At 34.1% G+C, this 23991-nt stretch overlaps 3 protein-coding genes across 4 annotated transcripts; 2 read left to right on the forward strand and 1 right to left on the reverse strand.

Annotated features, from left to right (window-relative positions):
• Positions 1–4559: 4559 nt before the first annotated feature.
• Positions 4560–7773, forward strand: LOC131011813 (probable methyltransferase PMT10). Of its 2 annotated transcripts, XM_057939662.1 has the most exons (10): positions 4560–5069; positions 5175–5245; positions 5425–5547; positions 5631–5901; positions 6227–6337; positions 6421–6580; positions 6659–6916; positions 6980–7102; positions 7171–7248; positions 7340–7773. In XM_057939662.1, exons 1-10 carry the CDS (start codon positions 4766–4768, stop codon positions 7536–7538), a joined length of 1698 nt encoding a protein of 565 aa, XP_057795645.1. In that variant the 5' UTR covers positions 4560–4765; the 3' UTR covers positions 7539–7773. The 2 variants fall into 2 exon arrangements, with proteins under 2 accessions (XP_057795645.1, XP_057795644.1); XM_057939661.1 differs by having other exon boundaries at positions 4560–5245.
• Positions 7774–9963: 2190 nt separating this feature from the next.
• Positions 9964–13316, forward strand: LOC131011815 (probable methyltransferase PMT10). Its single transcript, XM_057939663.1, has 9 exons — positions 9964–10785; positions 11257–11400; positions 11478–11748; positions 11878–11988; positions 12120–12279; positions 12368–12625; positions 12705–12827; positions 12894–12971; positions 13038–13316. The coding sequence occupies exons 1-9, from the start codon at positions 10216–10218 to the stop codon at positions 13234–13236; spliced, it is 1914 nt and encodes a 637-aa protein (XP_057795646.1). The 5' UTR covers positions 9964–10215; the 3' UTR covers positions 13237–13316.
• A 784-nt stretch (positions 13317–14100) lies between these two features.
• Positions 14101–17543, reverse strand: LOC131011816 (uncharacterized). The gene is made up of 5 exons (XM_057939664.1): positions 17093–17543; positions 15527–15665; positions 15269–15300; positions 14613–14699; positions 14101–14416 (listed from the first exon to the last, which is right to left on the reverse strand). The coding sequence occupies exons 1-5, from the start codon at positions 17333–17335 to the stop codon at positions 14291–14293; spliced, it is 627 nt and encodes a 208-aa protein (XP_057795647.1). The 5' UTR covers positions 17336–17543; the 3' UTR covers positions 14101–14290.
• Between the last annotated feature and the right edge of the window lie 6448 nt (positions 17544–23991).

Below are 23991 nucleotides of genomic sequence, written 5' to 3' on the forward strand. Positions count from 1 at the left end.
CCCTCCGTCTAGGGGTGTGCAGCGGGTCGGACCCGGACCGACCCGGACCGACCCGCCGGGTTTGTAGACCCGAAATTTTTTTAAAAAAGGGACCGACCCGGACCGAAAGTAGCGAGTGGGCCGACCCGGGACCGGACCGAACCCGAGCAACGGGTCCGGTTCGGTCCGAGTCAGACCCGCTAAAAACCTGATTTTTTTTTCCCCCTATTTTTCAGATCTAAACATTAAAAATATGATACCAAAACACATATCATAGTCTCAAATTCAAGCAATCCACAATCACAAAAAACAAAACATAAATAACAATCAAACTATTACATGTCCAAGCATTGAAGTTCATAAAAAAAAATGAGAAATCTTCAATCCAATCCTAAAGCAACACCGAAATGGGGAAATTCTACTGACCAAATAAAGCAACAACGAAGCAAAGCAATTATATGAAGCAACTTCAATAATTTTCTTCAATAACAAGCAATAGAAGGCCAACAACATGGTTGCACGAATTGAGCATTAATCGAGAATTAACATTGAGCATGAGATTTGAGACTTACCGGAGGAGGCCGTGGCGAGGCGGCGAGGGCCGAGGGGTGGTCGCAGGTCGGCGTCTGGGCAGGGGAACACCGCGTCTGCACGTCAGGGGCGTGGTCGGCAGCGGTGCTGGGCGTCAGGGGCGTGGTCGGACCAGTAGGCGGGGCGGCGGGTTTGAGTGAGGCCGAGGCGTCTGGACTCTGGGCGTGGGCCCGCAGGGGGGGAGACCTCAGACCGCGTCTGCGCGCGGTGCTGGCCTGCTGGGAGTGGGCGTCAGGGCGTGGGCGGTCCGGGCGGCGGGTTAGGGTTAGATTGAGGAGTGGATGATGGGTGTGTGCGGCGCAGAGGAGAGACCGAGAGAGCAGCAACAGTTTTTTAGGGTTAGATTCAAAAGTATAAGTTAGATTAATATTATATTATTATTATAAATATTAAATATTAAATTTTAAATGGCATGGGTCGGTTCCGGGTTCGCCGGGTTTCGACCGGGTTCGACCCGGACCGACCCGAAAATCTCTCGGTCCTGAAAATAGGACCCAACCCGGACCAAACACCTATACTGGGCCGGTTCGGTCCGGGCGGGTTCGGCGGGTCCGGGTTGGGTTTGCACACCCCTACCTCCGTCCCAGCTTTTTGTATCCACTTTTAGTAGTAAATACTACTAAAAGTGGATACAAAAAGCTGGGACGGAGGGAGTACTATTCTCCCTTCATTCTACAAGAGAATATCACATATGAGATGACACGAGTTTTAAAAAAATGTTGGTAAATAATATGTTCACTAGAAATGAGTGATTGTGGTTGAATTGATTGTGAGGTTATACATAATGAGTGATTGTGGTTAAAAAAGAAAGTGAGGCCATGTCTCAAAATGAAATGGATACTTTTTCACGAGATGAGCGAAATTGAAAAATGTGATACTTTCTTATGGGACGAATGAAGTATAGTTTATTATATTTTATTTAAAAAATATATATATTTTTTACTTTTTTAACGACCAAAAATTCAGTCATTAATATTATTTATTTATTTATTTATTTTATTTATATTTTTTTAAAAAAATTAACAACCGAAAGTTTAATTGTTAATATCATTTTTTTTAATATTTTTTTAAAATCGGTTGTTAATACTATTAATTTTTTTTGTATCTTTTACAATTAATCGGTCCTAATTTCAATTGTTAATATTATTTATTTATTTATTTATTTTGAATAATTATTTATATTTTATTCATATTTTAAAATAGTTGAGAATTCTTAACAATAATATATATATTCTTTAAATAATGATAATATTAATTTTCTTAATATTTTAAAATTGATCGTTATTTTTATCGTAACTCTATCGCCGGCACTACAAGTCTTAGTGTAACAGGCCGGCTCCAGATTTGACGGTTGTCCCCACAAAGCAACACGAGTCTTTTCTAGATTGTTTTGTCATCACTCGCACGTTCTCTGAGAAACTTCCCAAGGGTTTTTCCATCTTGAAATTGCTCCAAGTCAAGCACGCTTAACCTTAGAGTTTTTTTCACGTGGGCACAGAAAAGAAGATGCATCTTATTGGTATGAGTAGCCTAATCAAATTCTTTAAGCTCTCCTTGAATATGTCGTCCCATTCCAAAATATTCTCGAAATTCCTCTCGTTCAGATGTGTCCCGGTTCATCCTTGCGTCCATCTGCTTGAAAGTTTTAATTGGAGACACTCTTTGTCCATGCTTCTTTTGCACTGACGATCACTCTGTATTTCATCCCCGGGCGTCACACTTAGATATTCTCTCGACATATTCTAAGGTTATGCATGTTGTATATTAAAAGATATTTTAATTAAATGAATTAATAGGTGCTAGTTATATCAATAATGCGCATCTTCTATATTGTTGACTACTCAAAACAAAGTTCAAGGTTAATTAATCATGCTTGACTTAGAGCACTACTAGGATGAGTGACCCGCAGAAGTTCATTAAGACCTTCTCTAGTAGTAAACCAACTCACATTTTTAATATTTAATTAATTTCTTTCTCTTGCACATCACTAATACTCTATCCAACTCAATCATACTTATGTTTTATTGTTTATCATTGACCACTCCAACCATGCACCCAACCACAACATTTTATATAATTATTTTCTTATTATTTTTAATTGTATTACTTTTAATTATGTTAAATATAAATTAAAATTATAAAAAATTATAAAAATTCAAACATTACAAAAGAGATAGAACCAAATATTTTATATATATATATATATATATATATATATTAAATTATATAATATTTAAAGCATATATTAATATCCAAAAAAATTAATCCACGAATCAAAAGATGACATGTGACATTAATATATCTTAAAATCTAAAATGCTAATAAAATATTACATGTGACATTATCTATAAATTTAATTAATGATATAAATCTAATTAAAAATTTTAATTAATATAATAAAATAAACAAATGATTATTAAAAAGAATAAAATAGTTAAAAGTAATTTAAAAAGTATATAAAACAAAAAGAATGCCTTGGTTGGGGTCGGTTGATATGGAACCGTGGGCAGTCTGCTTATATAAGTTTCAAATGATTTTTTTTAATCGTGGCCACTGACGTGGCGGCCGACCAAACAAGGAAAATGTCATTACTATTCCTGGTCTAAAGCGTATGTGATTCAGTTTAAAATACATTAGAAATATTGAAATATCTGTGAGGCAGAAAAACTAAGTTTTTACACTAGAAAATATTTTTTTAACGATTGAATTTTCAATCGTGAAAAATAGAAAATAACAAAAAAGTACCATCAAAATAGATCGAATTTTCGGTCGTTAATTTTCAAAGAACCGATTAAATTGATCGTTAACCGTGTTAACGGTCTTTTTTACAATTTTAACGACTGAATTTCGTTTGTTAAATCGCTTTTTCGGATAGTGATCACTATCCAAAGTAATTCGAGATGGATAGCCAAATAATAAAATAGAAATGTACAAAGTATACAAATGTCTTTGTTTTATTGATATAAAACATCTTCCTATGAACACTTCAACAAAACATCTTCTTAAGGGTCCATTTACTTTCATAGACAATGAGATAATACATATATTTTCACCATATTTACATATTTATTATGATATGGAGTAATATTTTTTTTTCGAGTTGAATGGAATTCCAATGTTGGATAAATATATTTTCACCATTTTTACATATTTATTTACTTTTATTATGATATAAATTTATTTTTTCGGGCAAATCTTTTTCGCTCATTTTCTCTCCAATGTTGGATAATATTATCTTTAGGTAGTAGTATGAAAATAGTTTTTAATATTTTAATTTTTTAAAAAAAATCACTTTTACCTCTGAAAACCTTTGAGAAATGCTAAGATATGGTTTCAACAATTTATACAATGAGAAAAATATGGTAAAATTTATTTATTTATCTATTCATTTCCAATAAAGTAAATATTAAGTGTATAGGATAAATGTAGTACTCATTTGATAGATGGACATTATGATTTTTTTTGTTATTTCTAATAAACAAATGATAAAAAGGAAAAAAAAATAATATTTTCTCTTTTTTTTTTCTTATTCATTCTTTTTGAGTAAAAATTTTATTATCAAAGTAAATGCACACTTAAGATATAAATAAAGTGAAAATTAGAAATATTATCCCCTAATAAATTTTCTTCGTATTGAGTTTGCTCCTTTTTGACTTTATGTAAATCTCCTCTATTCAACAAAATCGTGCCGTAAACGACTTAGCACCAATTACTCCTCCATTAATCTATTCCTGCAGTGCCTACTTTTATACTGAGGTCGCTAATATTAGTTGTAGTTTGTCGGAGTATTTATAGTTATAACTGGAGAGAACTGGATGGTGAGAACCCTCATATTTCTTGTTTCTCATTTTGGCAAACAATCCCTTCTCGAATCTCAATCTATTGCTTGTAGTAAAAGCATCAATTGCAGATACAAACAAGTTTCCATTTATTTACTTTTATTATCTTATTATATCCTATATGTATATGATTTAACCTAAGTTATCAACATGTAAAATAACCACTGGTCAACATGTCATGTAATTTTGAAAAAAAAAAAACTTATCAATTCAAATGTAAAATGTAATTCAACAAGTTCTACCCCTACGACATGAGCATGCATGCTAGCTACTTCTGGTTTGGAAACTCTGATACTTGTAATTCAGCGGAGAATCTCTGAGAGTACTCTTGCTTCTCTCTCCCTCACACACACACAATGAAAGGCAAGTGCACAAGCTCATCATCCACCATAACATTCATAAACACTGTAGCTTTCCTCTCCCTCCTCTCCTTCTCTCTCTTCTTTCTCTCCAAACATTTCTCTGCACGCACCACATCCCCAGCTGAGCAGCTTTACTTCTTCAACTCCACCCACACAAACACCGCTCCCTCGCCCTCCGCGGCGGGGCCGGTGTTGGAGAGCACAGGGATCATAAATGAGTTCGGAATCATGACCTCTGATTTCATGGTTGGAAATTTTGACGAGGGGCTGTTACAGAGTGTGGCGGCGATCAGTAACGGTGAGAAGGTTAAGAGAGAGAATGATGAAGGAGAGGTGATTAGAGTTGAGAGATTTAGAGTTTGTGATGTGAATATGAGTGATTTTGTTCCTTCTGTTTCTAAAGGATTAGACTGTTTGGTGCCGAGGCCTAAAGGGTACAAGCTTCCCATGCCATGGCCGGAAAGCAGGGATCAGGTACAACTTTCTTTATTGCTATTTGGTGGATTCTTTTCTGGGGTTTGATTATTTTGATTTCTTAGTTTATTTCTTGATTCTGGCTCTATAATGATCATAGCAAGAATTGGAGGGCAAGTAACCAAATTTATTGATTCTTACATTGACATAGTTGGGATGCTAATTGAAATAAATTGCAGGTGTGGTTTGATAACATACATTATACGCCTGAAGATAATGAAGGCAGAAATAGGGTGTCAAAGAAAGATGATAAGCTTATGTTTTCAGGAGATGGGCCTAAATCAGATCAAAACTTGGATCAGGTGGAGGTTTGCTTCATCATATTTTGGCTTGAATGTTGTTTTAAACTTGGACTTGATTTGTGGAAACGAATGAACGTACGTAGATGGTTCCTGAGATTGCATTTGGCCAACGCACACGAGTTGTTCTAGACGTTATTGGTTCCGGGATTGCAAATTTTGGTGCCTACTTGATGGAGAGGAATGTGACAACTCTTTTAATAGCTGGGAAAGATCATGCAAAGCAGGTTCAGCTTGCCCTCGAGAGGGGCATACCTGCTATGGTGACTACATTTGGAACCCGTCGTTTGCCTTTCCCAAGCCAAGCATTCGACTTGATTCGTTGCTCTAGATGTGGAATGAACTGGGCTCTTGATGGTATGCCTCTTTCATTCTCTACTTGTCCTTGACTTTGATGCCATCGCTCATCTTAGCCTTGGGGATAATAAATGTATTTGTAAGACTAGAGCAAAGGAAAATTTTCATTTTTACAAGGCTATATTTCAGCTAATAAGTGCTGCAAGCTTAGTTTGAAAAAGAAAAATGGATGGCATTTGGTCTCCTTTTTCTCCTTATAACTGTCAATGCAAGAAAGTGAGGTGCTAATTCAACATCAATCTGCTAGATTCTCAGATATGTATGTTTTTAAATACAATCTTGATCCATTAATTTGAAATTGTGTTACATTTTCGTGTTTTTGAAGATGGCGTTTTGCTTCTTGAGGCAAATCGGTTTCTTAGAGGTGGAGGATACTTCGTTTGGGAAGCAGAGGCGATTTATAAGTACGAAGGAAAACTAGGAGAGCAATGGAGAGGTTGCTAATCTTGGGGTATATATATATTTTAGTTCATCATGGATCCATTGTTAGGCATTTTAAGTCTTCATTCTTTTCAACAGAAATGGAAGATCTTACTAGAAACCTTTGCTGGGAACTAGTAACTAAGGAAGGCTACATTGCTATTTGGCAGAAGCCTCTAAATAATAGCTGCTATCTCGACCGTGATCCAAATGTGCAGCCTTCACTTTGTGACAACCATGACAATCCAGATGATTTATGGTATTTACTACATTGTTATAACTCTGCATAATCAAGAAACTTTTAACAAGAAACTTGGCTGCATTTGCTTTTGTGCAGGCATGTGAATACGAAGAAATGCATAGCGCGTCTACCTGAGAATGGTAACGGGGCTAATGTTACCAAGTGGCCTGCACGCCTCCATAGTCTACCGGGCAGGCTCTTTAGCATAAAAACGGATTCTGGTGTATCTAGGAAGCAGCTATACAGAGCAGATTCCATATACTGCAATGCCATTGTAGATGGATATGTTTCTGTTTTCAAGATAAATGAGGCGAAGATACGCAATGTGATGGACATGAGAGCTGGATATGGCTGGTAATCAATCATCTTCACCCTCTACAAACGCGTTTGGTTTGAGACATTTTTGTGTTGTTTTAGGTTTGCAGCAGCTTTGCTTGAATCCGGGGCTAATAGTTGGGTTATGAATGTTGTTCCGGTGAGTGGTCCGAATACACTGCCTGTGATATATGACCGTGGCCTTATAGGAGTGATGCACGATTGGTACGTACCTATCTCAGCTCATACGTATTGTATTTTCTTCTATGTAACATTAATATACGCGTGCTTAGGTGTGAGCCATTCGACACTTATCCTAGAACGTATGATCTGTTGAATGCTGCAGGCCTTTTCTCTGTAGAACAGAGAAGGTACATATTTTTGACTTTTGTGTGTGTAAGTCACTATACCAAGAGTTTTGAAGCCATAACTCACTCCCAAGTGTTATTTTGCTATATGCAGATGTAATGTGAGAAGCATTATGGTGGAGATGGATCGAATCCTGAGACCAGAAGGGCGTGTTTACATACGTGACACGACTGCTGTGATCTATGAGCTTCGAGAGATTGCAGAGACAATGGGATGGATGGCACACATGTTCGACACAGAAGAGGGTCCTTATTCGGATTGGAAGCTTTTGATCTGCACCAAACCAGTGTAAGATGCTCGTATGCATAGTGACTTAGTCTTGGAAGATGCATGGGAGATGAGAATCAGAAGCACACAAATACTTTGTATGTTTCTTTCAAGAAGATCATCACATGCTTCATTTGGGATTCTTCAATAATGTTGTACCAACTATCAAACATTCTTCTTCTTCTCTCTCTCTCTTGTAGCACAAAACATTGAGTTTTCTTACCAAGTATTGAAAGAGTTATAGAAATATTAGTTCAGCATGTTGAATGATTGTGATATGCAATGCATTTCAAAAGGAAAAAAACAGTCATTTCTATCTAATTATTGTTACCAATGGTTAGAACTAAAAGCGTATAGATAGTGGTTGTAAAAATAGTAGTGCTTTTGTAATTAAATAAATGATTGAGATTAAAAGATCAATTATTGTTATCAAGGCTAGCTAATATAGCTGGCCATAATTTTATTTTATTTTTGATAAATTACATAAGTAAATAGAAAAAAAAAAAGATCGCATCATGATAGATTCGAACTTATCGCTAGACCAATATTTGTACTAACTAATTTTATATACTCACAAATTAGGGTTTTAGAGGCATAAATAAATCCAGAAATAGTCATAAATTGAGCCCTTCTGGTTTCCCTTATTTTCACTATACAATAGCAATGGTTGAGTGTGTTAAGTTATTTTTGACACCATCAATCCGCTTACTACTTTATTTCACTATTTAAAAATAATAATTGACTTAGCTGGCGTCTCAATTAAATTTACTACTAATTCTTTTTTTAACCCCATTAAGAAATTCAATTAATTCTCTTGTTTCATTATTACATGAGATTTTCGATGCAATTATTATTATTGCAATAAAGTCGTAACGTAAACGGCCCACCCACCATACACCCTTCCAGAAGTCCAGCTATGCAGTACGTCCAGTCATATATAACAGTAGCAACTTGAGCCAAACTTCTCAGAGTATTTTCAGTTGAAACTGTACACAACCGTAGGCTCCGCCAAGGATCCATTTTCCTTTTTCGGCAAACACTTCAAGAACGAATCTCAATTCATTGCTTTAAGTTACAAACAACGTTTCTAATTAGCCATCAAGAAAGTGGCTGCTTCCTATTCTTAATTTCTGGCCACCTAAATAGCTACAAAAACCCATTTACATTTTTAATTCATTCCGAATTTCATATTTCGATTTATATTACTATAAAATAAAATCATATGACAAATGAGTACTTTTGAAGGGTTCCCCAGTACTGTCAATCATGCAATAACAATAATAATCATTTACGAGTGTACATTGAAAAGTAACACCATCATCATTCCAATTAAATACCTCCAACTTTGATACATATCAACTTTTAAATTTGAACGGGGGCTCTCAAAAAAAGAAAAATATGAATTTACAGTTATAACAAATACTCACTCCATCACACTTAAGTTGAGTAATTTTTTTTTCGATACAAGATTTAAAAAATTAATATTTAATGTTTAAAGTGTGTTTGATAATAAAGTGAATAGAATGAATGAAGTGAAAAAGTCATACCATATAAAAAAATTGATCAACTTAATTGGAAAAGCTCAAAAAGAAATACTATTATCAAGTTAATTGGAACGAAAGGAGTACTTTAGTTCGAACTAAGTCCATTGTTTCGATTGTAGTTCAAGTAAAAAAAAATTATCATTATATTAGTATTTTTTTTTGAAACAACCATTATATATATTAGTATTAAAAGAACATACTCTCTCCGTTCCATTTGTATTGACCCCCTTACCATTTTGGACTGTCCCAATTGTATTGGTCCCTTTCTTGAAAAAGCAAAAATAAGGGCTCTTAAGTGGGCAAAAGTAAAATATTCCATAAACTTAATTCATAAATAAAGACTTTCTTAATCTATGTGCCCAAAAATAAGGGGCTAATACAAATGGGATAGAGGGAATATAACATAATTTAGATTATTGGAATTTAATTGAAATACCATCACTCAAATGATAAAATGTTTAGATGTGCTGAACTAGTCATATATTCTAACTCAAACTATAAATTAAATAATGTAAATAAATATATAGTATGTTTATAATAACTAGCAGAGATGACATGCGTTCACATGTAAAAAGAAATTATTTTAATGAATAAATTGTTATGAGTATAAATTTATATTTTATTTCATTTTATAGCAATATTTATTATTTTAATGTATTTTTTGAACCAATTATTGATAAATTTTGTTAAAGTATAATGCTATAGAACTCATAAAATTAAAATAAAAATTTAATTTTATTTAATTAAACATCACCTAATTTTGTCTTCATATTTATTTTATAGGTTTCATCTTTATATAACTAATTTAAATTCCATTATAAAATATACTGAAACATTGAAAATATAATCAATATAAAGTCATCATTTTTACAGAATATAAAGTCATCAAATTGATACTACTAAGTCGGATTATCCAAAATTGGATAATCAATTAGACAGCCCTAATACTGACATAATTACCAGAACATCGTTCGTAATAAAACAACTTAGCGAAACGATTTCAGATTCAGACAAAGAATTTGGTTTCGGGGTTAGGTATCGTCGCTGTAATTCAGCAACGAATCTCAAAACCCCCTATCTCTTTCTCTTTAATCAAAATCTCGCTTTCTCATTCTCTTAATTTTTCTGCATCAGCAAAATCCTTCACACGCAGAAAAAATGAAAGCCATGAACACACTCTCATCATCACCCCACTCCACCAACATCTTAACCTTCACTAAGATCGTATCTTTCTCGCTCCTCTCCTTCTCTCTCTTCTTTATATTCAAATATTTCTCTGCATACACGCCTCCCACAGCCCAGAATCAGCAGCTTTCTTTCTTCAACACCACTCGCGCCGCAACCACCCCTCTAGCGCAGCCGTCGCCGCCGCCGCCGCCGCCGCCGGAGAGGCCACTGCTGGAGAGAACAGGGATCATAAATGAGCTGGGAATCATGACGGAGGATTTCGTAGTTGGGGAATTCGATGAAGGACTGATAGAGAGCATAGTGGTGGTTGCCAATAGCAGTGACGAGAGGGAAAGTGTGGAGAGAGGAGATAGAAAAGTGGTTAAATTTGAGAAATTTAGGATTTGTGAAATGAATATGAGTAATTATGTTCCTTTTTTGGACAATGTGGATAGTGATTTTCAATTTAATTTGTGGGAGAAGGGGAAAGGATTGGATTGTTTGGTGCCGAGGCCTAAAGAGTACAAACTTCACATTCCATGGCCGAAAAGCAGGGATGAGGTGCAACTTTCTTGATTTCTTTTTCAATTTTGTTGGTTTTACTTTTTTTAAAATGCACATTTTTTGGGGTGTTCGGTTTTGAGTTGGTTTCTTGAATTTGACTGTGTAATTACAATTTGATGCATGGGATCACAAGTGACCTCATTCAGATGGGAGAAATGAAATGTGGTTTGAGTTTTATGTTAGATTAGTGATAATATTGTGTGAATGAGTAGATGAGGCTCTTGATGGGATAGATTTAACTAAGGCAAAAAAAAAAGTAGGATCACAACATTGAACGAATTCTTGAAGTAATCATAAGAAAATATAGAATTTGTGAGATTTTGATTCAAGAAATCAAGAAATATTGGTTTGTAGCAGTAGCTAGTGATCAATGAGGTGGAAAGCAGATTGTAATCCTAATTTGGAGGGTTGATGTTCTTCCAATTTATTCAATTTGAGCTAAGTGAAGATACAATAACTTTAGTGCAGGTCTGGTTCGATAATGTACCTCATACACACTTGGATAAGACAAACGAAGATGCAGTATTAAGAAAAGGCGACAAACTTGTATTTCCGGGAGATGGACCTCAATTTATCCCTGGCACGGATAAATACTTAGATCAGATATCCAAGGTTTAATTCTGTCTTTATTCCTCTTTAGGTTTAGGTTCGGTTTGCTTTAGATTAATCTTTGGAGCATGTGATTATAGATGGTTCCTGAGATTGCATTTGGCCGTCATACACGAGTTGCTTTAGATATCAGCTCCGGGCTTGGAAATTTCGGGGCCTACCTGCTGGAACGAAATGTAACAACTCTGTCAATAGCTCCAAAAGATGTCCATCGGAACCAGATCCAACTTGCCCTAGAGAGAGGAGTACCTGCCATGATAGCTACATTTGGAAGGCGCCGGTTGCCTTACCCTAGCCAAGCATTCGATCTGATTCATTGTTCTAGGTGTGGTGTTAATTGGACTGTTGATGGTATGCTTCTCTCTTTGGTACCGACTCTTGTTCTGATATCTTTGCTGTCGAGATTAGAGAAAAAGAGTGAAAGTGAACAATGTTGTATGTTTGTTTTGATCAGAATCTGATGTTTTTGGTCTGATTAAGGTGGGATTTTGCTTCTTGAGGCGAATCGCCTGCTTAGAGGTGGAGGATACTTCGTGTGGGAAGCGGAGCCCGTTTACATGTACGAAGACAAACTTGGAGAACAGTGGAGAGGTAGTTGTCAATCTTGGTTCTAACTTGTCTATTGATTTGTCAATTATTCATTATTGAGGCTTCCGACATATATTCTTTTCCAATGTTATAATGACACTATGCTTTCGAAGATTAATCTTATGTTTTCACAGCAATGGAGGATCTCACCAGCAACATTTGCTGGGAACTAGTAAATAAGGAAGAGTATATCGCCATTTGGCAGAAGCCTCTAAATAATAGTTGCTATCTCAGCCGCGATCCCAATGTACAGCCATCGCTATGCAACACTGACGACAATCCAGAAGATATATGGTATTTTGTAGAAGATTTTGTTGAGATGTCTTTCATTCTAGTTTTAAGTTATGTTCATTATTGAGGGAAATGTTTGTTATATCTACAGGCACGTGGATGTGAAGGCTTGCATCACGCGTTTACCTGAAAATGGCTACGGAACTAATACTAGCGATTGGCCTGCCCGTCTTCACAGCCCACCGGACAGGCTATTCACCATAGAAATGGATGCTGAGAAATCTAGGAAGGAACTGTACAAAGCAGATTCAAGATATAGGAATGATATTGTAAGAGGATACGTTGGTGCTTTCCACCTCAATCAGATGAATCTGCGGAATGTCATGGACATGAAAGCTGGATATGGAGGGTAATCATCTCTCTCTTCCAAGAACTAGGGTTCCATTTGAACTACGATGAAGTTGATTTGGCATTGTTGTGCAATGTAGATATGCAGCAGCTTTGGTCGATTTCCAGTTCAGCAGCTGGGTTATGAATGTCGTCCCAGTTAGCGGTCCTAATACGCTCCCCGTGATATATGACCGTGGTTTTATAGGAGTGATGCACGACTGGTACGTACATTTGATAAATCGAATGCATCTCATCTCCTACATATATATGATTTTCCATCTCCGCAGGTGTGAGCCGTTCAACACCTATCCAAGAACATACGATCTGCTGAATGCAGCAGGCCTCTTCTCTGTAGAACAGAGGAGGTAAGACATTTCACACGACTGACTATCACTCACTTGAATCAATATAATTTATCTGTTTCCATCCAGATGTAACATAACAAACATAATGCTGGAGATGGACCGGATCCTCAGACCAGGCGGCCGTGTTTACATACGCGACATCACTGCTGTAATCGAACAACTCGAAGAAATCGCAAAGGCCGTGGGATGGGTGCCCTTCGTGTTCGACTCCGGGGAGGGGCCTCATTCAAACTGGAAGCTTTTAGCTTGTGAGAAGCGATTGTAAGATAATACACATTTTTTGTGGCAAGGGAATATGCATGACTACCATATTTTAATGGAAATGATGAAAATTCAATTTGATTAGCTCATTATATATTTTGGGAATGATTATCATTTAAGACTAAACTGTTCGCGAAAAATAGTACTCCGCGCACATTCTAAATATCATTTTTTTGGGTAATTAATAAGTCAGAAAAACAAATTTAAAATTTGGGGTTATTCAAAGGAAATATGAAGGTTTGTTTCGACGTGGGTCACTATTAATTTGAAACTCCATTTGAAGTTTAAAATGTTTAGGTAATACTATATCTTTAGTATTAGCAATACCAGTACTACACTTCAAATTTATTGTAATTTCACACACAAAACCCTGAACCTGGCGACATCAGAGTGAACTTGGAACAAAATTACATGTATTAATGTGGAGTGTGTCAATTGGGCTACCTGCTATCATGTTTTCACATCATAGATAACAAAAATTAAAGGCAATTTAATCAATTACACCAGTATAAAATGCAATAGTGGGCATTGCTAAGACGAAAAAAAATAAAATAAGATTTGATCGAAAATGATTAAATATAGTGACTGTTACTTGAGTTTGGGTAGACAGGGTCTCCAGACATGAAGCGTGAAAGTAAAACATACTGCATTAACCTTTTCAAAAAAAAAAAAAAAACATACTGCATTAACCAACCGTATTTTTTAAACCATAAAACCAAACCACATGAATACGGTTTAGTCAAAGGCTTAATCCCTCCCCATACTACCCCACTCACCACATCACTTGAATGTGCGATGTATACACGCATATGTCGAGTCGCACACCCCAAGCACTGTGGGCACAGCCCTTGCCGGTAGCAAAGAGTGATTCCCCAGATTTCTAAGAAATTGATGTAATGTAGAAGTATTATACAAGCCCAGATAAAAAGCTTGTAAAAGACATGGAAACCAATCATGGCTTATGCGATAATCCAAGAAAACACTGTGTAGTGAAAGTAAAGCAAAATCAGAACACATCTACATGTACACGTACGCAGCGGCCACAAGGCCGAAGGCTTTCAGCCTTGATCTCCAACGAGAAAACGATTTTCAGCTGAGCTCAAACCAGTTGAATGAAGCTGTTTTCTCCTCTGCACATGATGTGATGCAGCTTGCCTATCCTCTTTTGCCTCCACAGAATCGGGCTGCATTTTCAGAGGAAAAACTTTAGTAGGCAACGAAGCATCAGTATAGAGGAAATGGTTGGTTGTAATTGTGACTGATTCTTCTGTGTGCAACTTAATCCAATACGTTAAAGAACCTTATTGACATCATCAAGAACCATGTTTAAGACAAACACTGAAGAAGATAAGGTGGTAATAAGAAGTTTCTGAGTTCTACCTTAATATCCAAAGCTTTGTCAAAAGATTCAATGGCGAGATCAGGCTCTCCAAAATTTAACTGGGCTCTTCCGAGAGTAATCCATGCCTATCAAGAACAGAGAGAGAGAGAGAGAGAGAGAACGAGAAGTCTTCAATAACTCATTTTAGTATAGAAAATGAGTCGGACCAAGTTCAAGTCATGACAAAAGTAAATAACTGTGTAACTCAGATAGTTATCCATAGCAAATACCAACATATGCAACTCCAAAAGGTAATGTCACAACTACATCATGTTCACTCGACTAAAAACAATAGATATTCCTACCATCCCTCATATCGGATCTGCGCTTCAAACTGTACTCTTCTATAATTTAATGCTAGATATATCTATCATTTAAGTGCATCATCACACCAATAAACTAGTTGAAATAGACAATTAGACACTTCTAGTGGAAACACAAGCAAGTGCCGTATATCCCATATCTTTGTGGACTTGCACTAATACGGTACCAGGAGATCTTTTGTTCCCATTTTTGCTAAATCGTCACTGAAGATTGAAGAACAAAGTTACTCATGGATGTCTGACAAGTTGTTACATACTATCTTACCTTATTGTCTTGGTGAGACCAATCACAGCAAAATAACAAAGGCAGATCCATAGAGCAGAAACTTTACCTCAGCCCATCCGGGGTCCAATTCCATAGCTCCTTGAACCATGGGCAAAGCACGAGTTAAAATGTGGAGACATGAAATGGATTTAGTATAAGACGATTTTAAGTAAAAGGAGAAACTGATTTGAACTGATGTATCCTATAATGTTCAGTTAATTTGACCAAATGAGGATGCCAAATATTTATATGATAAAATAGGCTCTGGTTGATGATGGAAGAAAAAAGAAGACGTATATGTGCAAGGGTGGAAAAGAGGACGCACGAGTTGCAGCCTTCAAAGCATTCCATGCTTCTCCAAGTTCAAGTAGAACCTGAGCTTTCTGTTCGTGCAAAATAGCTTTCTCAGGCACCAACGTTATCGCAGCTTCCCATTTGACAAGTGCTTCACGATATTTTCCTTCCTTCAGAAAAGGAAAGTGTAAAATAATTCCAATGAGCGACTTAGCCAAATAACCACATACAGAGGTTAACAAGCAGCATGCTCTACAAGCAACATACTTCAACAGGACATCTGTCTAAATCTGCAAGCTTTCTTCCTCTAGTCATGCAATGGATGGAGCAACAGTCAATATGGTTGATACAAAAGAACAAAGCATCGTGCCAAAAAACCATAAAATGGTTGACAGAATCAACCCATTCAAGCAATAACAAAATGAGACTTCCACAAAATTTCTCATTCTACTAAATGATCATTAACCTTTTCCAAGAACACCAAAAAGAAAAAGGAAAGAAAAACGGGAAAAAAAACCCTATCAAACTAGAGAACTCGGTCACAACAATATTAACTCTTTCTCACTTTTTTTCTTTGTCTGGAGAGATGAGCTCTTACGAGTGGCGCGCAGCCCTTTTTTCAGTGGGAGCCAGCCTCTTACCAATCATAGCTTAGTTGTGTATAAGGTGAGACTCCCTCCTCCAGTCACCACAGCCATCCACTGCTCTCATCCAAGTTTTTAAACAATCTTCTTAGTGCCACTGGCTATTTCAATGACATTAGGGGCGTGACTAAGGAAACCATGTGGAAATTATCAGAATGGTTCGCTTCTTATGTTAATCAAGGCATCAACTCCTTTTGGAGCTAACTTGACAGACTATGCCAACCTCCTCACAGAAAATGAAATGTTGAACTCAAGGGTCTGAATGAGAAAGCACAGGATTCTACCGTAACAGCAATCAACTCATTCATACATTTCTAAACAATCAATGAACGCTTCATCTCTTCTACCTAGAAATGAACACATGGCAATACTAAAATGCAACACGTGTACTACAAGGCGCAAATTAATGGAAAGACGTAATAAAGTACGAAGGCCGTGTCAATTATTCTATATAAAGACCTCAAGCTCAATTAGGGTTCAATGAGGCATAACATCAAATAGTTTTCTTTCAATTCCGCCGTCAACAAGGCCTAGGTCTAAGTCTAAGCAGACCACCCGCAAAAAAATTCAACCTATTAACTGATATCCGCCGTCTGCAAGGTAGGACGATCTCAACTCCCTCTTTTGAAAGAACAATCGGACAACGGTCATCCTCAAAACTCTAATTTGTTACAGTAAGTTCTCAGATTATACTCATTCCCTTTGCATATATCAGCCAATTGAATTTTCATACATAGCATCCATAAATTGTACATCTAAATGAAAATTAACCTCAAATCCTTCTCAAATATCATTTTTTTTTTCATCATCCACACATCAATATACTGAATTCAACAATCCTAACATCACAGATGCATCATATTATACCATATACAAACAAAACCACAATCACAAATAACACGAGTATCCACCCCTCTCCCCAAAATACGAATAATAGTAATAATTAAAATTACCTCAGCAAGATTATTTCCTTGAGCTTCAAATTCTCCAGCAAGTTTCCTCCTTTCCTCTGCTTCCTCATCACTAATCCTGATGTTCTTGTCGGGTACGCCGCCTTTTGCGAGCAATTCGCATTCGTTCAGCGGCTCTGCTGCAGGATTAACATCTTCAAACGGAAGGTTTGGATTAGAAGAAATAGGGCGTTTTCGGGTCTTGTTCCTGCTGTCGTTAACGTTTTTCTTCCAGGTCATCTTCATCTTTCACTATTTTGAGCTGAAATTTCTTCTGGGATTTCTGAGTAATACTCCTGTATTACTCTTCAGTTGTTGAATTCGGCCACCGCTTCTTCACGAATTCTTCCTTTCTTACTTTCTTCCCTTTCCACGCTCTTTTTTCGAACATATGATTTTCAAAAAAGTTACTATATGGTTATTACTTATTTACTCTTCAGGAGTAGTTTTTCCTAGTATTTAATTTAATTAATTTAACTACACAAAATACATTATTAAGCACGCTGCATAATTTTATTTTTATTTTCTTCACTTCTTATAGTGCAAATATATATTTATTATACTAGTTTAATGTTAGTTTGATTTTCTTTTTCTCGGGAAAGATAAATAAATAATAATCAAACAAAAAACACACGAACATGATATTCTTGTACTCATTCCACTTTCTATTCTTTTTCCTATTTTCTTTTTATTTGAGACATGCATTTTGCAGAATTATTGATTTCATTTAATATTCTCTTGAGAAATTATCTTGCGGTTCATTTGTGGTGCAATTACAATACATATACGTGCACTCGCACTTAATATGCACAGCAACCGCACACACATTGTGCAATAATTTGCCGTTTCTGTTTGAATTTAAATTCATAATCTCCTTTTCTGCCAATATCATTTTATTGAATTTATATAGGGTTAATAATTTAATTTATCTCCATTAGTGATTGTATCAGCCTTATTTTGACTTTCGAAACTTAACAATTATATTTAGGATAAGTACTCTTATTTTATAAATAAAAAAAATAAAAAAAAGAACGGATATTTAGATTAAATACTTATATGCACATTTTTATTCGAGCTCCAATTTGATTTGTGTTGGTCTTGCTCTTCTTCCTGTCTCTATAGGAAGATCTAACATAAAATTCAATTGAATTTAGTTTTAGCATCAAATCAAAGTATCATCAAGCAATTTAGAGAGCTTGTCTCTTATCTTCTAAGTTTTATTAGACTTAACAGCCTTCTTCTTTGCCATAAGCTCAGCAACACTTTATATATAGTTTGAAGAATGATGGCATTGCCAATTCTGGAAGGTTTATAGTTTGAAGAATGATAGCAGCAGCTACACTATCAATTCTAGAAATTAATGTTTTATAGTTAATCTCAATAATCATACCTTGTTTCCCTCCCTCTCTTCTGAGCAAATGTTCCTTCTTCTTCGACCTAAGCTCACCAACACTTTTCTGTTTCCACACAACAACCGCTCAACACTGCCGGATCCCAAAATATAGTATATTTAAGAGCGCGATAAATAATTATATAAACATATACATAAAAAAAATATTTAATATTAAACTTAAAAATCTCTCTCTCAATCAAAATGATCAAAAAAATATATATATTTAAAAAATGTCCAATCATGATATTTCGCAATTTATTTTTGACATATGTCATTTTCGAAAAATATTCTCTCTATACTTCGAAGAGGTGATCTTGGGTACACCCGGGTGTACCGTACAACCGGGTTATACTTTCACTAAAATTTTGACCCATACCCTGATTTGAATTCATATCCTGACCCAACCCATATAAATAATACTATTATAGATACGGGTCAACCCGGTTGTACGGTACACCCAGGTGTACCCAAGATTTTGTGTACTTCGAATGGCAGTAAGAAAAAGTAACACAAACTTAATGAGTAACAACACCAAAGGATAAATTATATTTGTTTATTTGTTTCAACAATTTTCGTTAGAGGTGAACTAACATCATATTTTAGAGGTGAATTAATTTAAGATATTTAAGGGGGTACAAGTTAAGAATATTGAAATAAATTTTTAATATTTATATATACAAAAAAAAATTAAATAACAAACTCATCTTCCAAATTTCACATTGACCATCATGTGCTACTGAATTACCTATTATTTTATCTCCAAAAATAACGTGTATATTAATATGATTATATTAATATTTCACTATAATATTTCTTCTTTAGAAAGAATTATTACAAAAACAATTGATAAAATTGATATAAATTGGAAAGATGGTTATATACTAATTGATAAGTTGAAAATTTTAAAATAGAATTTGATATATTTCAAATATTGGGATAGAATTTGATGAAATAGCTAAAGTCGGGATAAATTCGATCCTTAAAGCTATAACACACACGCATATATATATATATATATATATATATATATATATATATATATATATATAGGGAAAGGTTCAAGAAAGAACCACTAAATAAAAGAAGACCGGAGAACCATTTTCAGTCATTCGATCATCAAGATCTACGGTGGATGCATCATCTTGTTGGATGAATGCAGATCTTGGGTTCGAATCCTGAATGGAGCAATTTTTTTTATTTTTTTGAGTGCATTAATTTTAACAGCGAATGCATTAATTTTTACAGTGGATGCATTAGATTTGATGGTTCTCACGTTCTCACAAATAATGTAGTTCTCTCTAGAACCACACCCTAGATATATATATATATATATATATATATATATATATATATATATAGAGAGAGAGAGAGAGAGTTCTATGGAGACCATAAAAAATTCGAAGAACGAAGACTAAATCTTGTGCGTCGATCTTGGTATATCCAAGGGTGATGATTCATCTGGTGAAGATTTGATATTTTCGTTAATTGTCATAAATACAGGCAATCAAATCTTTTATTTATGGAATATTAATTTGATGAAGAGTCTGTTACGTGAATAATGCATCCACATATTATGTTCATTGATATGTGAACCATATTTATAGGCAACAAATATGAAATCTAATAGGAAAAGGACTCTTGACTTAGTCCTACTCGGGATAGACCTCTCTCATATTTATCCAAGTGATAATCATTCTTATCTTTGATTTGAAGTCTTCTCGGATCGGGTTCTTCTTCATATTTCAGTAGGATAAGACAATCTCCCCGTATCAGGGTCGTTCGTAGGGTTAACAAGGTCGTTCTGGGTCAAAGTCCTTCTTCTGGGTTAAATCAACCATGTTCTGTCCAAATCAACCCTGTCCTGTCCAAATCAACCCTGTTGAGATTGAATTCGGCCATGTTTTAATCATTGTCACCCTATTAATGGGAAATGCATATTTTTATCCTCATCACCGATGATATTTCATTAACAAATAAAATTTAATCAATCAAACAATTCAAAAACTAATCAACAATTATCTTTGATATTGTTCCCCGAGTTTACTACATTTGCAACATAAAATCCACTCTCCCGATAATATTTCATTAACAGATAAATCAAACAATTGAAAGTAATTTAAAAAATAAACTACATATATACTAAATTGTCCCCAACATCTATGTGAGATTAATTTAAACATTGGAGCCGATCAGAGATAGTGTAGTCTAGTGGGCATGTTCGTTGCCATGTGACCATGTCGTGCAAATCTTGTGCTTGGATTGTGCATATTAGTGCCTTGATTTAAGGTGAAGTAGGATTTGTATTCTAAACTAAAATAATAATTAACAAATCAGAAATGATTATTTTTAATAAGAAGATTAACCTTTGTTATATGTTCCTTCAATTTTCTTATATATATATATATATATATATATATATATATATATATATATATATATTAACAATATTAAATAAAGAAATTTAAAGGTCGCGTTACAGGGGACTCAAATCCAACACCTTTGACCTTGTGCATTAACCCCTTACCGCATGGTCAACACACGTACAAATTTTGTTATATTTCTTTGTTTTGTAAATGACATCTCAATTTCAAAAAACAGATGTTGAAATTGTTTATAGTGCAGGACGAGAAGACATAAGAAACATAGTCCATGAGATATTAAGTTAAATTTAAAGTTATATTTAACATTTTATCCTTTTTAAAATTATTAATGAATATTAATAATAATTTGCCAGTCAATAGGATTAATTGCTAGACTTTCATTACAATTTGATGTTAAATTAGTGTGAGCAGGCGTTTCTTTTTCACACGTACCATTCTTGGTAATAAACCCAAGACAACAATTGTCTTGGACATTGTTCCCCAAATTTATTATATTTGCAACGTGAAATCCATTTATCTGATGATATTTCATTAATAGATAAAATTTCATCAGTCAAACGATTCTAAACTAATCAATAATTAATTTTGACATTGTTCTTTGAGTTTACTGCATATGTAACATGGAATCCACAACCCCGATGACATTCCATTAATATAAAATCTCACCAATCAAACAATCTAAAACCCAATCAATAATTGTTTTTAACATTGTTATCTAAGTTTATTACATTTGCCACATAGAAGCCACTTCCCCGGTGACATTCCATTAGCAGATAAAATTTCACAAATCAAACAATCCAAAAACCAATCAATGATTGTCTTCAACATTGTTTCTTGGATTTACTACATTTGCCACATGGAATCTACTCCCCCGATGACATTCCATTAGCAAATAAAATTTCACCAATCAAACAATTCAAAACCAATCAACAATTGTCTTTGATATGGTTTCCTGGGTTTACTGCATTTGCAACATGGAATCCACTCCCCCTATGACATTCCATTAGAAATTTCACCTATCAAACAATTCAAACTAATCAATAATTGCTTTTGACATTGTTGTCTAAGTTTATTACATTTGCCATATGAAATCCAATCATCCCATTACATTCCATTAGCAGATAAAATTTCACCAATTAACAATTATCTTTGACATTGTCCCTTAGTTTACTACATTTGCATTTGCAACATGGAATTCACTCCTTGACGAAATTTCATTAGTAGATAAATTTCACAAATTAAACAATTCAAAAAATAATCAATAATTGTCTTGGACATTATTCCTTGAATTTGCTACATTTGTAATACTCCCTCCGTCCCATTGATCTTGTCTCGTATTCCTTTTTTGTTTGTCCCATTGATCTTATCCCATTTCTATAAATAACACTACTACTTTATCACTTTTTCACTTTCTCTCTCCTACTTTATCACCTTCTCTCTCCTACTTTATCTACACACTTAACACTACTAATACTCTCCTTAATAACCGTGCCGAAACCAAATGGGACAAGTCCAATGGGACGGAGGGAGTATAAACTCATTCCTCCGATGACATTTCATTAACAAATAAAATTTTATCAATCAAACAGTTCAAAAACTAATCAACAATTATCTTTGATATTGTTCCCTGAGTTTAGTGCATTTGCAACATAAAACTAACTCAATCGAAAAGCAATGTGTCATAAATAATGGGACGGAAAGAGTAATTTTTAATTTCAAAATTTAATGGTAATTTTATGTTTTTATTTTATTTTTTAATATTATAAAATTTAATTCATTATAAAATACTCCCTCCGTCCACTAATTGTTGGCCTAAGAGGCAAAACACGGGTTTTAAGAAAAAATGTATTTTTATTAGTTGAGTGGAGAAAGGGACCCACAATTTATTAAAGTCAATGCAATTAGGCCATAATTTATTAAAGGAACCCACAATTTTGATTAAAATATGAATATAAACATACCCAAAATAGATAGGACATAAATTGGTGGACGGACCAAAAATACAAGTAGGCCAACAATTAGTGGACGGATGGAGTATTTGACATGTATATCAAAATAAAGATCACGATAAAAAATTATAATTTGATATATTTAAATTTTCTTTCTAATTAAAAAGTTGGATTGATACGAGTGCTTGATTAAAGTTCAAAATCAGTATCTCGCTTTCCCAATTAGACGAAAAAAAAAATTACTACTATATAATGACATTCACATTAAATTCACGAAAAATGTTAGTAATATTCTTTATTTTATTTGCAACTAGTACGTCCGCCCCGTGCGATGCACGGCGAGTACCGAAATTAAATGGACGTTTAAATAAATATAAATATAAATATAATCAAAATATAAGAAAACGAAAAATACACTTTAAAACATAAAATAAAATAATTAAAAGCGTAACTTTATAACTTTGTATAAAGTGTAAAGATAATTATAGCTATTAAACCACTCACTAAAACCTTGAATTTAAAAGCGTAACTTTATAACTTTGTATAAAGTGTAAAGATAATTATAGCTATTAAATAATTAAAAGTTATTTAATAATAAAAATTAACATTGTACATTATTATTGCTTATTTAATAAATCAATAAATATAAATTTTCATATACAAACATAAATAAAAACTCATACTATTTGAAATTTATTTCTAATATTATAACTAATTGTTCACAAACATAGATGTTTTATTTATTTATAATATTATAGAATGTAATAGAGGTGAAGGAATATTGGTTCATTTTATAACTCTTTTTTTTTAAATTGATATAAAAATAAAATAAAATAAATATAAAAGACTTAAAGGAAAAAATTATAGTATGTTCAACATTAAGAAAAAAAACGTAGTCGGTCTAAATTTAGTTTTGATTATTTGTACATTAAATTAAAGATTTTGTCATAATATTTACATATAGATATAGATTATGAACTCATATTGGAGTATTAAATTGAATAAGTATTGTATATTAATAGTTAAAGTATAAACAAAAGGTATCACATATTTTATTTTTAATATATATAAATGTGAAAGTAAAATTAAATTTAATTGAGAAAAGATAATAGCGAATATGTTTATATAAATAAAATACAAACACAACTATAAAAAATAAACTTCAACCAAATAAAATAT

The sequence above is a fragment of the Salvia miltiorrhiza genome, chromosome 2, assembly GCF_028751815.1.
Source record: "Salvia miltiorrhiza cultivar Shanhuang (shh) chromosome 2, IMPLAD_Smil_shh, whole genome shotgun sequence".
Lineage (NCBI taxonomy): Eukaryota > Viridiplantae > Streptophyta > Magnoliopsida > Lamiales > Lamiaceae > Salvia > Salvia miltiorrhiza.

Bases quoted from the DNA above. Each gene is read 5' to 3' on its own strand.
- LOC131011815 (XM_057939663.1), top strand. From the start codon at position 10,216: ATGAAAGCCATGAACACACTCTCATCATCACCCCACTCCACCAACATC. The intron at 11,749-11,877 runs GTATGCTTCTCT...GGTCTGATTAAG, and splicing joins TGTTAATTGGACTGTTGATG to GTGGGATTTTGCTTCTTGAG. The intron at 12,280-12,367 runs GTATTTTGTAGA...TTATATCTACAG, and splicing joins GACAATCCAGAAGATATATG to GCACGTGGATGTGAAGGCTT.
- LOC131011816 (XM_057939664.1), bottom strand. From the start codon at position 17,335: ATGAAGATGACCTGGAAGAAAAACGTTAACGACAGCAGGAACAAGACC. The intron at 15,301-15,526 runs GTGCGTCCTCTT...CCATGGTTCAAG, and splicing joins TGCTTTGAAGGCTGCAACTC to GAGCTATGGAATTGGACCCC. The intron at 14,700-15,268 runs GTAAAGTTTCTG...TGTTCTTGATAG, and splicing joins TGGACCCCGGATGGGCTGAG to GCATGGATTACTCTCGGAAG.
- LOC131011813 (XM_057939661.1), top strand. From the start codon at position 4,766: ATGAAAGGCAAGTGCACAAGCTCATCATCCACCATAACATTCATAAAC. The intron at 6,581-6,658 runs GTATTTACTACA...GCTTTTGTGCAG, and splicing joins GACAATCCAGATGATTTATG to GCATGTGAATACGAAGAAAT. The intron at 7,249-7,339 runs GTACATATTTTT...TGCTATATGCAG, and splicing joins TTCTCTGTAGAACAGAGAAG to ATGTAATGTGAGAAGCATTA.